We start from the raw sequence: 14,737 nt of genomic DNA on the forward strand, positions 1-14,737 counted from the left end.
CAGAAGTATTTTACCTGCCTGTGTTTATGTTTAAGTCACTTATTCTTACTGTTTTTGCCCACCAACAGGTGACTCACCCTTCAAACCACCAATTTCCATGACAACTATTATCTTCTTCAAATGTTTCCTGACTTCACACGCTGATGTCACTCCCTTCAATTCACACCCGCCTCTTATGACCTTAGACACACAGCTCTCTTCCCTTCTTATGGTTTGGAAATGTATGAGCCATGATATAAAGCAGGAGAACAGAATAAAAAATGAATGGCTCTGAAATGGTGGCCTGATCTCAGTTCTGCGCCTTAGGGCAAACTCGCATACCCAGGGCAAAATGCCAGACTGGCAGAGAGACCTTTTCGTGAGGCTGTCACCCTAACCTCAGTAGTTACACAAGCATGAAGTAAGACACTGCTCTCATCCTCAGCCAAGCAAGTTCTCAGTAACCCAAAGTTGCTCTGCTTTATGAACAAAATCTCACCAGAGTGTCAGATTTTTATCATGACACTGAAAGAGATGACAATATAAATCTTGTATCGTAAGATATGTGTCATTTCCTGTTTATGAAAGTGTTGATACTGCTGTGTATTTGAGTCCTGTATGTCCCTAAAATGTCGTGGTTTCCACATCACCACCTTCATTATCTGGCTTTGTTTGAAAATGTCAAAAGGCATGTGCAGAATCAGCGCCCTGATGGACAAAGTGATACTTCAAGAGCGTCAGCAAAGCAAGGTTTACCTGACAATCACTTCTTTGAAACCAGATATCTCATCATTTATTCACAGCCAGTGACTCACACACGCAAAGCAGAGAAAGGAAACAGACTGGCGCTTGCTAACTAGTCCTTCTTTCAACCATTATAACGCCCCAAACTCTCACTTCCTCTTTCATCAGCTCAACTTTTTCAGAAGTGAAATATTACTTTTGCTCCTCTCCACACATAACGGTTGCAGCTGCTCATTGAAAAGGCGTCACTTCCGTACTGATCTGGATATATCTTTTTATTATTTCAATCAGCATAGCAAAAAAAAAAAAATGGAACAAAAATAAAACAGAGCAGTATCTATGATCTATTAACAGAAAGTTGGTTTTGGTCTGTAAGACCTTAGGTGTGTACAGGCAGAATGATAAAAAGAAGAAGAAGAAGAGGGTCGCAGTCACTGAAGCACCTACATGGAGGTGGCAGGGGGTTGGGAATTCCGTAAACACTTGTTGGGGTCCAAAAGTCAGTCACAGAAAATCAAATGTGCACAGCCAGCTAACTGGTAATCCCTCCCCATCCAAAAGTGCAAACTCAGCGGTTGAGAATACCTTCTGCCGTAGTAACTGTCTTGATTTTGGGGGCACCTGTAAAAGCCGGGCCCCTTCTAAGGCAGCTGAAACTACAAAATACTCAACAGTAATGGAAGCTCTGGGAGAAAAAAAAACAAAACAAAAGAGGCAATAATAGTAAGACTGGTGGTAACAGATTCAGACCCTGAAACAACAAAAATATATATCCATATCACAGTGTGTGAATATCCAGCGTCCACATAGTGTTTTTCCAAACAAACCACCACAGTAGACATTATGGATGTAATCACTGCACAGGAAATAAGTACGAACACATTTCCTCAATCATCCCAGTAATTGTACAATCAATTATGAAAACAGTTTCTTTTTTTTTTCTTTTTCTTTTTTTTTTGAGGTCCTAACATATCCGAAATACACATTCTTACAAATTATAGGCAGTTTGAGCCATGAAGGTGATATGCTGATGCAGGCGATGGTTTCTAGGAATCCATGTGAACAGGTTACGTCCTCAAAAAAAGGGGAGGGGGGGGGGACTGGGCTGATCCCATCCTTTGGATACGTAGCTGGGTCGTGAAAATACTGAATGAGAGCTAAAGCAGGGGGGCAGTTTGCAAAAACAATAAAATGTCCCAAAGTCCCCTAAAAGAAATTATACAAAAAGGAGGAAACATAATAGAATTTGCAGCAAGAGCTCAAAGAACGCTTATTGTATATTTAATCAGTACTGATTATACAGAATGTGAGTGAAATACTACAGAACCAAAGCGAACTACGCAAAAAATTAAAGGAAAACCAGCCAAAAAACAATAGTCTTTTGTCTAAATGAAATATAGTGAAGTCATCATTATGAAAAAAAGAAACAAAACAAAAATATAATTGCTACTCTCTTTGATACATATACTGAGCAGAGAGGTTGTGTTATTAATTGCTTCAGATTGCATTTTTTTTATCCTTGTGTTTTCATTCTCAGCTACTTTTCTGCGCCTGTAGCCTCCAAGTGTCCAGGCTGGTGAGGGGAGAAACATTAAGATTTGTAATTTGAGGTAAGCCAGGTCAGGCCCTCGTATAGTCCATCCCCTGTTGTCGCACACGAGGGCTGAACGTACCAATTCCTATCCCTGATCCGGGTCAGGCCTAGCTTCTCCTGGATCTCGTGGGGCTTCATGGCATCTGGGAGGTCCTGTTTGTTGGCGAAGATCAGGATGATGGCGTCCCTCATCTCCCGGTCGTTGATGATCCGGTGGAGCTCCTGCCTCGCCTCATCGATCCTGTCCCTGTCGGCGCAGTCCACCACGAAAATCAGACCCTGGGTGCCTGTGTAGTAATGTCTCCAAAGGGGCCTGATCTTGTCCTGCCCCCCCACGTCCCACACGTTGAACTTCACATTCTTATAGGTGACGGTCTCCACGTTGAATCCAACTGTGGGGATGGTGGTGACCGACTGTCCGAGCTTCAGCTTGTACAGGATGGTAGTTTTACCAGCAGCATCAAGTCCAAGCATCAATATTCTCATCTCCTTGTTGCCAAAGATCTTTGACAGCATTTTCCCCATCTTGTTTGCTGTGCATAAATACTTCAATAGAGGGAAATTAAAGCTTCTCTAATGAGAAAGAGAGAGAGAAAAAAGTTTGTTTTCAGGGCAACTTACAGTAATGTGTGCTGGGGAGCCCTCCACGTGATGACAGCGGTGGGCTGACACAAGTGTCAATATTCAAAAAAGGCAGTGACTCTCAAGTTTGTACAGTTGGATAGCGGACAATTTAGTTGGAAGTAATGACAATGATGATGTGACCTGAGCCGGCGACTTTGAGCAATTCAAAGGGAGCAGTGTGTGTGTGTAGCCCTGGTAGAATTGGGTGGGGATATATTTTCATGATCCACTGCCCTCCGATGTAAGAAGAAAAAATTACATCCCCTTGTTTCAAACTAGCCGTTGAGCACAGACTTGCTTCAGAATCCACATTTCAAGTCTGTTTTCTCGTCCAAAATCCCGTTGATATCTCAGTTAAACTGGATATGATAGAGAGTAGTTTCTTTTTTTCTTCCTTTTTCTTTTTTTTTTTTTTTTTTTTTTTACAAAAGCCTTCTACATAAATCAGGCCCTGTCCAAGCCCGGGGTTCCCACTTCCTCCTTGGCTGCCGGCTGTCCACACTTGCCCTTAGCCAATTCCTGTCGATGGATTTCAAAGCAGAGTGTTTTTCTTATTTAAAAAAAAAAAACCGCACACACACCCAAATGCAGCTATAATCTCCGGTCCGTTTCTGCACCGGGACATCCAGAGGAAGAGCGCTCAAAAGGTCATTGATTCATCCGACTTTCTTCTCTTCCCCCTGTGACACAAGAGCGGTCCGGAGAAGGGAGGGGTGTTAGTACAGAGGACAACTTTGGATCCGAAAAAATATTCTCTATGCGGGTAGAAAAGCTGAACAAGAGCAAGTAACATAGACAGCGGTGAAAATACCTTACGTCTGCGGCAATCATCCTCCAGTCCCCGGGCCGTTTCTCCCCGCTCTTGCCGCTCTCTGTCTCTCTTCCTCCCTCTCTCTCTCTCTCTCTCTCTCTCTCTCTCTCTCTCTCCAGCCGTTCAGTCACAGCGGTGGCGGACGGTGCTGCTGTGTTACCGGAAAAGGTGCGGACCCAGATCAGCCGCCACTTCCTCTACACTGCTCACACACACTGGTGCTGCATTCAAATGCTCCGCAAAAGCTCCGACATCTGACGACACAAAAATCATAAAGGCGTAAGCATGGAAACTGGGGTGTGCCACCTGAATATATTTTGACGTTTCCACTAGTTACAATGTTTTTTTGTGCCTAATGACCTGTAGTTGGTCATAAAGTCGCTAACAAATAGAGAAAAGGAGTTGTTTTTTGTAACCAGCACTTATCTTGTGGATGTCTACACAACTACTTTGTTTTCATTCATATATTTTGACATTAAGAGTGTTACAGTGCATCAACTGATAACTGAAAAAGAACAGTTATAAACATATTAGTGTTGCATAAAAAGGATGTATGTGTAAAAAACTCAAAGTATAAAATCTTTCATTTGCCAATTCTAATACATATTATTGGTGATAATAATTCTGTCCTACAACTTACAAATTTTTTAAATCATGAATTGGTAATATTGATTCCTATTTAAAAGTGTGTCCACCCATTGACATTGAATTATATAGTAGTGTGGTTGTTCATCTCTCTCTCTCTCTCTCTCTCTCTCTCTCTCTCTCACACACACACACACACACACACACACACACACACACACACAGACACACACACACAGAGGCCATTATAAGAAGTCAGAGGCCTCCCAGCCCTTTATTTTAAGCCCCTAGGGGCCCCTCTTTCATAACCGATAATAAAAAGTATCCAACCAAATAATACATTTAAAAGGAATCTTAAAGGATCTGAAAATGTATTTTCTCAATCAGCTTCTTACTGTGACTGGTAAAAGTTTTGGTTATTTCACATTTGAGATTTCTGTTTTTCTTTGTCTCTGTGCTCTTATTATCGGTTTAAAGTGGGCAGGACTTTGTTAGAAAATTGTATCACATACTTCTATGACCCAAGTTTGACACATTGTTTGGTTACTGTCAACTGAATCTGATAAAACCACACCCATACAGAACTGCTGAAGTAGTTTTTGAGTATTAAACTCTTTGTAAATAAATAAATACAGTAGATGTTTTTTAAAACTTTGTTACTGACTACATGATCAGGGATATTCAGTGTCATAGAGAAATAATCCAGATTTGAAGTCAAGTTTTCAGGGCCTTTACCACCAAGTTGAATCAGCATTTCACTGCCTCTTCTAGTTCAAAGTTTCAAGTCTGTTACACCTCTGACCACACCTAACAGCGATGTCAGGGTGTACTGACACACTTTGGTGTACCCTTCTACATCACCACAGCGAGCCGAAAGATAAAAATCGCTGTAGCTCAGCATAAACAAGATTTTCAGCTGCTATCAAGTTGCACTTTAAAGATGTTCAACATTCACCTACAAGTTTAATGAGATCCAAACCACAGAGCAGTGACAGGAGCTCTAACTGGTCAGATCCCTATTTAAGTAGGATTATTGAAGACCACAGCCAACCCAGCTGCTACAGTCTGGCAAGTGGTACAGCAGCCTCAAGGCCTGGACCAGCAGGCTCTGGGACAGCTTTTTCAACCAGGCCACCAGGCTTATGAACAACGGACACTAACAGCTTGCAGCCTGCCTGATGTCACACACACATACATAAGCACATATATTTTTACACACACATATAACGTACACATATAACTACTGATTCATATATTATAGGTAGGACACATGCACACTGCACTTTACATACATACACTTACATACATATGTCTTAGACTATTACTTTAACTATTTTTTTAATATTTCTTTTTTCCCTTACTGCATTGTTGAGGAGCTGAAACCCAAGATTTCTACTCTCTTATACTTGTGTAATGAGATGTAACAATAAAGAACTTGAACTTGAACGATAATAAAGACACATCGAATGATTAATTGGTAAATTAAATGATCTCTTTTTTATTTTATTAACTCATTATTCAAATTCAAATTATTGTTCAAATGCATAACAGATATTTAAAATATATTAATTTATCATAACTGTAAACATCTTAAGTCAAGGCTTCATACAAACCACTGTGGGCACTTGTCAAATTTTGACATTTCCGACTGCACCCAAAGGCACCATACGCCATTTCGCATGCGCGCTGTGAAAAAACTGAACTGCAGACCGGTCCATTAGCTTGTGTGGACGCCATTTGAGCTCTCAGTATGTGTTTAATTGCCTGTAATGTTGCATCTGCCACAACAATTGCACACAGACCTTTACATTTTAAACAGATCTGAAGATTTAGTATGTCTAATGGTCTCAGGAAGGGGGGCTACCGGCCGGGTCTTTCCGACATGTCGTATCATTCATTCAAATATGATTAGTCTGTGACGTGGAGCTTGTGTGTGAGTAGGGCGGGACCGGGGGTTTTGGGGGGTGGGGGGGTCGCACCCTACTATAGTCTAAATTTGACACCAGGTCATTAAAACGGACTAAAAACATAATAAAGGCTACACTGTTTATTATTGAAGAGCTATGTCATGTAGGGGTAGGATATAATGAGAGCAATTAATGACTAATAATTAAATTGTGATTTCAGAAGCCTATAAGAGAGGGCCTGACAATGTAGGCTGCAAAATATACATCAAAAGATTTGAAACTTTACAATTATTGTGTTTTAAGCATGCAATATAATTAAGTTAATTACCTTTTGAATGTTAGTCTATTTTGGCAGTTGAGGAAGTGCATCATTACCATTTTAAAACATGCTAGTATTACATTTGAGAAGAGGAAGCCCACTCAAATGGTTTAGGATATTTTCAGGAACCTTATCAAAACTGGATTACACATTTCCCCTTGAGCATCCTACACACTGTCATGTAAATCAGTTCTGTGCATCGGCTTTAAATATACTATACAGACTATAAACTGTCCTCATATGTCCACAGGCGCCCGCATATAAATAAACTGTCGAGTAAATTATCATGATTTATTGCTGCTCACATCTTTGCTCACTTACAATGTATTGTTTGGATTGGCTGAATATGACAGGAGTATCTGCTCGCAGTTCTATATTCTATTTATAATCAATTCGCTTATCATTTTAACCAAATTTTATATTCATAAATCCAAATTATTAAGCAAAAAGACAAACTTTTCAGAGCTGACTGCTTATATCAAACAATACATCTCTTCAGTATACGAAAGTGCAAACAAAAAAGCTGTTAAAACGTTGAACTACTTTAAGCATTACAAGATATGTATATTTTGTTTAAATTTAAAAAAAAAAAAAAAAGTTTGTCGTTATCATTAACATTTAACCTATAGTATTAACCTCTAGTCCCTCTGGCGTGTTTGAGATTGTGGACACAAACTGTATACACAAGGTGCTGTGAACTTGTAGTCTTGTTCCAATAAAGCTGTTAAAAATACATATTTATGTCTACAGGCCAGAAAGTTGACAGTGAAAACAGTAAAACTACGTGCAAATTGTGATGTGGTCCACATTAAGGATTAGAAGTGTACCCAAAAGTTAATCGCAGTTTGGGTGAATAAAAAGTAGTGCAGCTACAATCTAGCGACTTTACATTTTGGATGAAATGTGTAAAAAATTTTGTCGAAGGTTTCTGTTGTAACTGCGGGCGCTGCGCTGAGCATGCGCACACTGAGCCTTGGTTCTTCCTGTAAGTTGATAAGGATGGTGGGTGAAGCGCGCCTGACCGTCGTAGGTTAGATAAAGTGACTGAGAAAACTGCTCACAAGTTCACGAGGTTGTCCACAGTTTCATGGAAGATACTGGTAAGATCCCAAATAACTTGTCTTTATTCATGAAATTGTTGCAACGTGGCCGAATTCAACAACCAACGTTAGCCGGTTAGCTAACGTGGAGAAGCCGTTGGCACCGACTATTAACTGGAGACTGAGGCAAATGGCGTTACTTAGCACGTTGTAGTTGTTCTAGTCACCATAAGGTCAACGGCAATATAAGGTAATCAGTTACGGTTGAGTAAACTTTTTTAATATCAAAACATATCGGCATAGCTTTGGTAAGTAGAAACGCGTGATTTGACGTTAAACGAGAGCTAACGTGAAGCTAAACGTTAACTTCTAGTCACTTCACGACACTTCTCAGGAATTAGACACGAGTCAAGGCCCAACTTATGGTTGAACTTTGACTGTGCAAACAACGTCCCGGGTGAAACATGGCCGCGAACCGCAAACAAATCAATTTTTGAGGGAACACGTAGTTAACTTACCATTGCAAGTAATTGAAACAGCCGTGCATAATGTTATTTAACTAACCCGATCACATGGATGCAGTATTTTTAGTGGCTTACGTTAGGATTTAAGCTAAAGCTGGCATCCGTTTAAACAAGGAAGTATCTGTTGCTGCAGCTGCTGCTTCTAACGGGGTGACCTTTTTTGGTGCACTGGTTAACTTTAGATTACCGTTTGTAACGTTACATGTTAATATGAGCCTGTGCAGCTAAAATATGATACATGTTGAGAAAAAATTATTAATGTACCACTTTGATAACAATTGTTCAGTGAGGAAGTAATTTAGTGAAACCAGTTGGCTCTTGCCAAACAAACGATGTCGCCAAACGAGTTTTGGAAAATTCTTGTACGTACACACTTAAGGGTTGTTGAATATTGTATCCTATCAATATTAAATTTGTACCAAGTGGTACATTTTGGCTCATTGAGAAGTACCTGTACACTTTTATATCAAACATTTTTGAAAGTCTATCTTGACTTTTTATTGTATTTTCAGAAACTAGCCACTATGAGTCTTTATGGTAATTAATAATGTAGCTAATTATCTTTTCTTATCTGCCTAATAGGAGTGCCATAATCCCTACTATATTTCTGCAGTACTTGAAATGATAGTCCAACCTTCTTTTCAACAGGTCTTCACCTTTCAGACGATCCCATTACTGGAATGCTGGAAACTGAGTCCCCTGCCATGGAGAGCAATGGGGATGGCTTCCTTCCTGACCTTCCTGTTCTAGGCCAAACCGCTGACTGGTCTCTAGACCAGGTTGCTCCAGAGCCACTCACAAACATCTTGCCTGAGGACTCAGATGCATCCCAAGATGCTCCGGGGGAACAACATCACCCAAACCAGCAGATGAATTCCACAGAGCTGGGATCTGTGGAGAAGGCTGTGGAACATTTTCAGATTGCCAGTGCTCAGCTCTTCCAAGAGGAGCAGCCTCCACCACAACCCACAGAAGAGGGAGAACAGCCATCAGAACACAAAGCAGAGTCTACGGAGGCTCAGCAAGACAGCCAGCAGATGACTACAGAACCAGAGACTGCAGCACAGGATAGCACTCAAGGTAAATGAAATAGTTGGTGTTAATCTAAATATTTCCTCTTAAAGACACAAAGTGACAATATTACAATAAATATAGTGTCACCATTGGCCTTACATTGATAATTTAACTAATTTCAGACCAGTAGCAGTAATGTTTTTTGAAGTAAATATTAGTAAGCAAAGCCCAGTTTGCTGTTATATTTGTGTTCTTCCTCTTAATGCGTCTTGATGACTCCTTGTTAACTTATCTAGATGGGACTGAGACACCACAAGCGGCAGAGGATGGCATGGAGCTGGAAGAACCATCCAAAGAGACAACACAAGACCCAGCTGTTCCTGCAGAGCCAGCAGAGCCACAGCTCCCCAGCGAGTTTGAGAAACTCTTCAAAGGATGCGAGGACAACCCAGAAGACTTCAATGGTTGGGTCTACCTGCTGCAGTATGTGGAGCAAGAGGTAAAAGAAGAATATTTCTAGAACTGAACAGACGGGGTGTCAAATTTCTATTCGGACATTCTTATATTGCCAAGGTTGAGGCTAACTCAATTGTTATATTAAATGGGAAATTATAACATTGATTTTGTTACTTCCTCCTTGCAGAATGTTCTTGAAGCTGTGAGAAAGTCCTTTGACATATTCTTCCTGCGGTATCCCTACTGCTATGGCTACTGGAAGAAATATGCTGATATAGAGAAAAAGCATGGGAACATACAGGTTGCAGAAGAGGTAAATATAAAATCATTTTGATCTTTTTGGACACACATTTGTTGCTTTCTTTCTCTGGTTGGCTGACCTTTTTAGAGATTGCATGCAGCAGCTAGTGGCAGAGTGCCTCACCAGTTGCAGCCTTATGGCTGGGTGGCAAGGAGCAAGTTTGTAGGTTACTATTGGTTACTGACAGGCTTGTTTATGCTTGTTTCCAAGGTGTACAGAAGAGGCTTGCAGGCCATCCCTCTCAGTGTTGACCTGTGGCTGCACTACCTGACCTACATCAAAGAGAACTCAGACCCAAGTGACCCAGAGACAGAGGGACGCATTCGAGCGTGAGTAAAAGACTAATGCGGTTATGTGACTCTTCTCAGCAGATACTATCTATTAATATTGTGGCAATTTTTTGCTATGTTTAGTTAAACATTTTTCCTACCTTTGCCCGGTTAAGGCAAAAATTTTACTATTTTCAGTCATGAAAAACAGAATCATTGTCTGTCTTTTATTGTACTTTTAGTGCCTATGATCATGCAGTGCTTGCGGCTGGCACAGACTTTCGCTCAGACCGTTTGTGGGAGTCCTTCATCAACTGGGAGACAGAGCAGGAGAAACTGGCTAACGTCACTGCCATCTATGATCGCATCTTGGGCATTCCAACCCAACTGTATTCCCAGCACTTCCAGAGGTAAGGGGAAAGAACAGGATAAAAACTGTGGTTGCAGTGATCTTTAAATGTTGTGTTGTATTGTTACTTCCTCAGCTATACTTCTATGCACAAGTTCTCTGTAATTGGAGGGTGAAATTTATGTTTTATCTTTGCAGGTTCAAAGATCACGTGCAGAACAACAACCCCAAACACTTCTTGTCAGAAGAGGAGTTTGTACAGCTGAGGCTCGAGCTCTCCAAAGCCAACCCCGTGGCCATGGTCTGCGAAGACGAGGAGACACCTGTTGCTCAGGAGGAGCTTCCACCTGGTACAGAGGACCTTGCAGACCCTGCTAAGGTACAAATCCAGTGCCAATCCTGCAGGGAAGAATTATACAAATTAATTGCGTTCAGGGGTTAGTAGGCGCTTGCCTGTTCTCCATGATGAAATGGAAAGAAAAATTTAAGGTTTGAAGAGGTGTCTTTATGTCAGCAGCCAAGCCAATGAATGCCAGGGGGGATTCAAGTTGGCATCCAGTCAGGGATTCGCCCTTAAACTAAAAGGATCAACTGAGGCCCATTGACCCCAGCACCTGCACCCAGAGGCTGATATGCAGGGTGCATACATACCTCCCCCCTCTACAGTCCTCTTGTCTCTGGCAAGCTAATGGTGATGTAAATTCTTGGCTGCAGGACTAGCAGTTTTTACATCAAGTGGAGAATGTGATACAGTAAAGCATACATGACAACTCTGACTGTGTATTTTTTTTGTGTGTTCCTGTGTAGAGAGTGACGGAGATCGAGAACATGCGCCACAAGGTAATCGAGGTCCGGCAGGAAGTCTTCAACCACAACGAACATGAAGTCAGCAAGCGTTGGGCCTTTGAGGAAGGGGTATGCATCATTTTCTCCCCAAGTGTTGATTATAGGTAATATGTTTGGAATTGTTATTCCTCAACATCATCAAACTAACATGAACTCATGTCTTTTTAGATTAAGAGACCATACTTCCATGTCAAAGCCTTAGAGAAGACCCAGCTGAACAACTGGAAGGAGTACCTGGACTTTGAGATTGAAAATGGGACTCCGGAGCGTGTGGTCGTTCTTTTTGAACGATGCCTCATCGCTTGTGCTCTCTATGAAGAGTTTTGGACCAAGGTAATGTGACCTTCAACCTCTCTCTCACTCCCGCTACCTCCCTGCACTTCCCCATCAACGATGATATCACATCGACACAGTAAATCGTCCTGCACTCTCTTTGCGTGTAACGTTGATATGTGACTGTATCTGTTGTATTAGGGGATGGCCAGCTTGCCACACAAGATTTGACTGCAGCATTTGCCAACTACTACGTTGCATCTTCTTCGTCTCCCACTACCTTACAGAAACTTATCTAATTGGTTCCATGAAGGTGCTGATGGGTTTACACAGAAAATTTCTAAAAACGATCTTGTCAATGAAGAAATTCACTGTTTCTGTCAACTGAAAATTTAGGTTTAAACGTGTTTGTTTTGCCTCTCTCTTTCTCCTCTGTTCTTTTCTTTCTTCTCTGTTCTTTTCTCTGTCCTCTCCTGCATTTCTTCCAACTTCCTCTCTCTTTTTCACTCTGAAGTATGCAAAATATCTAGAGGGCTACAGCACTGACGGTGTGAGACATGTCTACAAGAAGGCTTGTACCATCCATCTACCCAAAAAACCAGCCATCCACCTGCTGTGGGCAGCCTTTGAGGAGCAGCAGGGTGAGTGACATTCAAATACTCATTCAAAACAGCATGAAAATAAAGCTCAGACTAGTTAACCAGAGAGCCATGAGGGCATGTCCCTTTATTGTAATCAAATAATGACCCCTTAGTGTGTGACTACATGTATAAATAGTGATACAGACTTATAAAAACCAAACGCCATGCTCACAGTATTCTGCTTTTCTTCGTCCAGGCAACGTTGAGGAGGCCCGTGGAGTCCTGAAGTCCCTGGAGGCAGCAGTCCCAAGTTTGGCCATGGTGCGCCTTCGGAGGGTCAGTCTGGAGCGTCGCCATGGTAACTTAGAGGAAGCAGAGGCACTGTTGAGGGAGGCCATGGAGTCTGCAAAGAATGCTACTGAGACATCATTCTATGCTGTGAAGCTGGCCAGGCAGCTGATGAAGGTGCAGAGAAGTCTGAGCAAAGCCAGGAAGGTGCTGCTGGATGCGATTGAAAAAGACCAGGTGAGAGCTGGTTAATCTCACCTCTCTAAGAGATGTACTGTGTATGTGAAAGGTTTGTCTAACAAACTCAACAGAGTCTTATAAATAACAAAAACATTTTAAACTGTTTGTATACTGTTTGTTTGTTTTTTAAATCCAGAGTGTAATGTGAGAGAATTGTCCCACCTTTCACTACAGTTGTATTACATGAGTTGTGAGATGCTTACACTAATATTTTTGTGGCTTTACAGACGAGTCCAAAACTGTATCTTAACCTGCTTGAGCTGGAATACAGTGGAGATGTGACACAGAACGAGGCAGAGATCTTGGCTTGTTTCGACCGAGCCCTGAAGAGCCAGATGCCCCTTGAATCCCGCCTCCTCTTCTCCCAACGCAAAGTCGAGTTCCTCGAGGACTTTGGCAGTGACATCAACGTGTAAGTTTGTTGTTACTATTAAGAGAGAGTAACGGGTGAATCTAAAGCATAATGCACCCTTTCGTTAAATTTGATATTGTGTAATATTCATTCTTTTACATCTTTTTAGGCTTGTTGCTACATACGAGGAACACCAGAAACTACAGAAAGAAAGCGAGCCAACCAAGAGGAAAGCGGAGAACGGGTATGACAGGTGGATAATGGAACAGGGCTCGGGTCACACCAACACATTATTTTCATAAGCTGTTCAGATAACTTGGCAATCAGGGAAGAGATAGGTAGCAGTTAGACCAAAGTGTCCTGTAGTTACTCATTGTATCACAGTGCACCCATCTGTATTGGGTGTTGGACAATAGCTTAGCAAAATCTAAAAAAGTTAGAAATGTTAGGCAACAAATCTAAAGATGTAACTAATTTTCTCTCTCTGTAATTTAAGGTGCACAACCTTAAATTACATTTACTAATATGAAACTTCTTCAACGTCTCCAGCTCTCAGGAACCTGACGCCAAAAGACAGCGTGTGGATGAGGCTTCCTCTGGTGCAGCAAACGCAATGACAGACATGCAGGCGAACAACTCTGCCTACAACTACAACTGGTACCAGGTGGGTTTCATATCTGATCTGTTGATGACACTGAAAGTGTCCCTCAATTCCAGTTCATGCTTCTTAAAAGTGTGTACGGATTGCTATTTACAGCTTGTATTTCCTAGTGAGAAGCTGCTATAAGTGATGTTCAGTGATACATTTCTCAACTTTTTTTCACGTTCTCCACCTTTTTAGCAACAATACGCCGGTTGGGGACAAAACTCTTGGGGGCAGTACAACCAGTATGCCCAGTATAACCATTACTATCCCCCTCCTCCTACATGATGGACAAAATACTGACATGAAGATGGAGACTCAGCGGAAAGAATCCTTTATGATCTGCCTACATCTCTTAGCAAGGCTGTTTAACATGGTGTCATGGAGGGTCAAATGTGTTTAGGTTTTCAATCTAAAAACTACAGGAGCGGATTTAATTGATAAGTTCTCTGATTTAAAGTGTGCTAATTAGTTTAATTACATGTTGTAGCTGTTGGTTTGAATATAATACACTTGGCACTCCGTGGCAGTCATATTGATCAGTCATGTTGTTTAAAAAGACATTATTTGCTACAATGTCATCTCCAACACTGGCTGCTTTTTTAGGTTCTTTAATGCATGTTGTTTGTGAAGGCAGATTTATTTTTCCCTGTGTGATAAAGGATTATTAATTTTTAGATTGGATGACTTAGTTTGGTCTCTTATTGCTAAAAGTTTAAAGGAGGCATTCTTTGATGTACCTCTGAGTCATGTGTTTCTCCTTCTCAAATTGAAAGATTTTTAATATTTCATGGTTATGTTTCCATAAAGAAAAATGAAGAGTTCCTCGTTTTTTATTTTGACTTGATTTCATAATAAAGAGATTGATATCCTGAAGTTTCTCTTGTTGATTTTTGTCATTCCTTATGATTCATAAATGGCTGTTGCTGTTGATAACTTGAGCTTTGAAGAGACATTACACACACACACACAATCAATCCTTCAATTAAGTACGTATT

At 41.1% G+C, this 14,737-nt stretch overlaps 2 protein-coding genes across 3 annotated transcripts; one reads left to right on the forward strand and one right to left on the reverse strand.

Annotated features, from left to right (window-relative positions):
* Positions 1-983: 983 nt before the first annotated feature.
* arf6a (ADP-ribosylation factor 6a) lies at positions 984-8,503 on the reverse strand. Its single transcript, XM_042390076.1, has 3 exons — positions 8,122-8,503; positions 3,753-4,006; positions 984-3,621 (listed from the first exon to the last, which is right to left on the reverse strand). The coding sequence occupies exon 3, from the start codon at positions 2,840-2,842 to the stop codon at positions 2,315-2,317; it is 528 nt and encodes a 175-aa protein (XP_042246010.1). The 5' UTR covers positions 2,843-3,621; positions 3,753-4,006; positions 8,122-8,503; the 3' UTR covers positions 984-2,314.
* On the forward strand, positions 7,516-14,615 carry prpf39 (PRP39 pre-mRNA processing factor 39 homolog (yeast)). 2 transcript variants are annotated; one of them, XM_042390072.1, is made up of 15 exons: positions 7,516-7,663; positions 8,776-9,207; positions 9,438-9,640; positions 9,785-9,910; positions 10,109-10,227; positions 10,410-10,577; positions 10,715-10,895; positions 11,324-11,431; positions 11,531-11,695; positions 12,150-12,276; positions 12,473-12,741; positions 12,972-13,156; positions 13,266-13,349; positions 13,646-13,760; positions 13,938-14,615. In XM_042390072.1, exons 1-15 carry the CDS (start codon positions 7,651-7,653, stop codon positions 14,025-14,027), a joined length of 2,385 nt encoding a protein of 794 aa, XP_042246006.1. In that variant the 5' UTR covers positions 7,516-7,650; the 3' UTR covers positions 14,028-14,615. The 2 variants fall into 2 exon arrangements, with proteins under 2 accessions (XP_042246006.1, XP_042246007.1); XM_042390073.1 differs by having other exon boundaries at positions 13,266-13,340.
* Positions 14,616-14,737: the final 122 nt, after the last annotated feature.

Source organism: Thunnus maccoyii, chromosome 17 (genome assembly GCF_910596095.1).
Source record: "Thunnus maccoyii chromosome 17, fThuMac1.1, whole genome shotgun sequence".
NCBI classification, from domain to species: Eukaryota; Metazoa; Chordata; class Actinopteri; order Scombriformes; family Scombridae; genus Thunnus; species Thunnus maccoyii.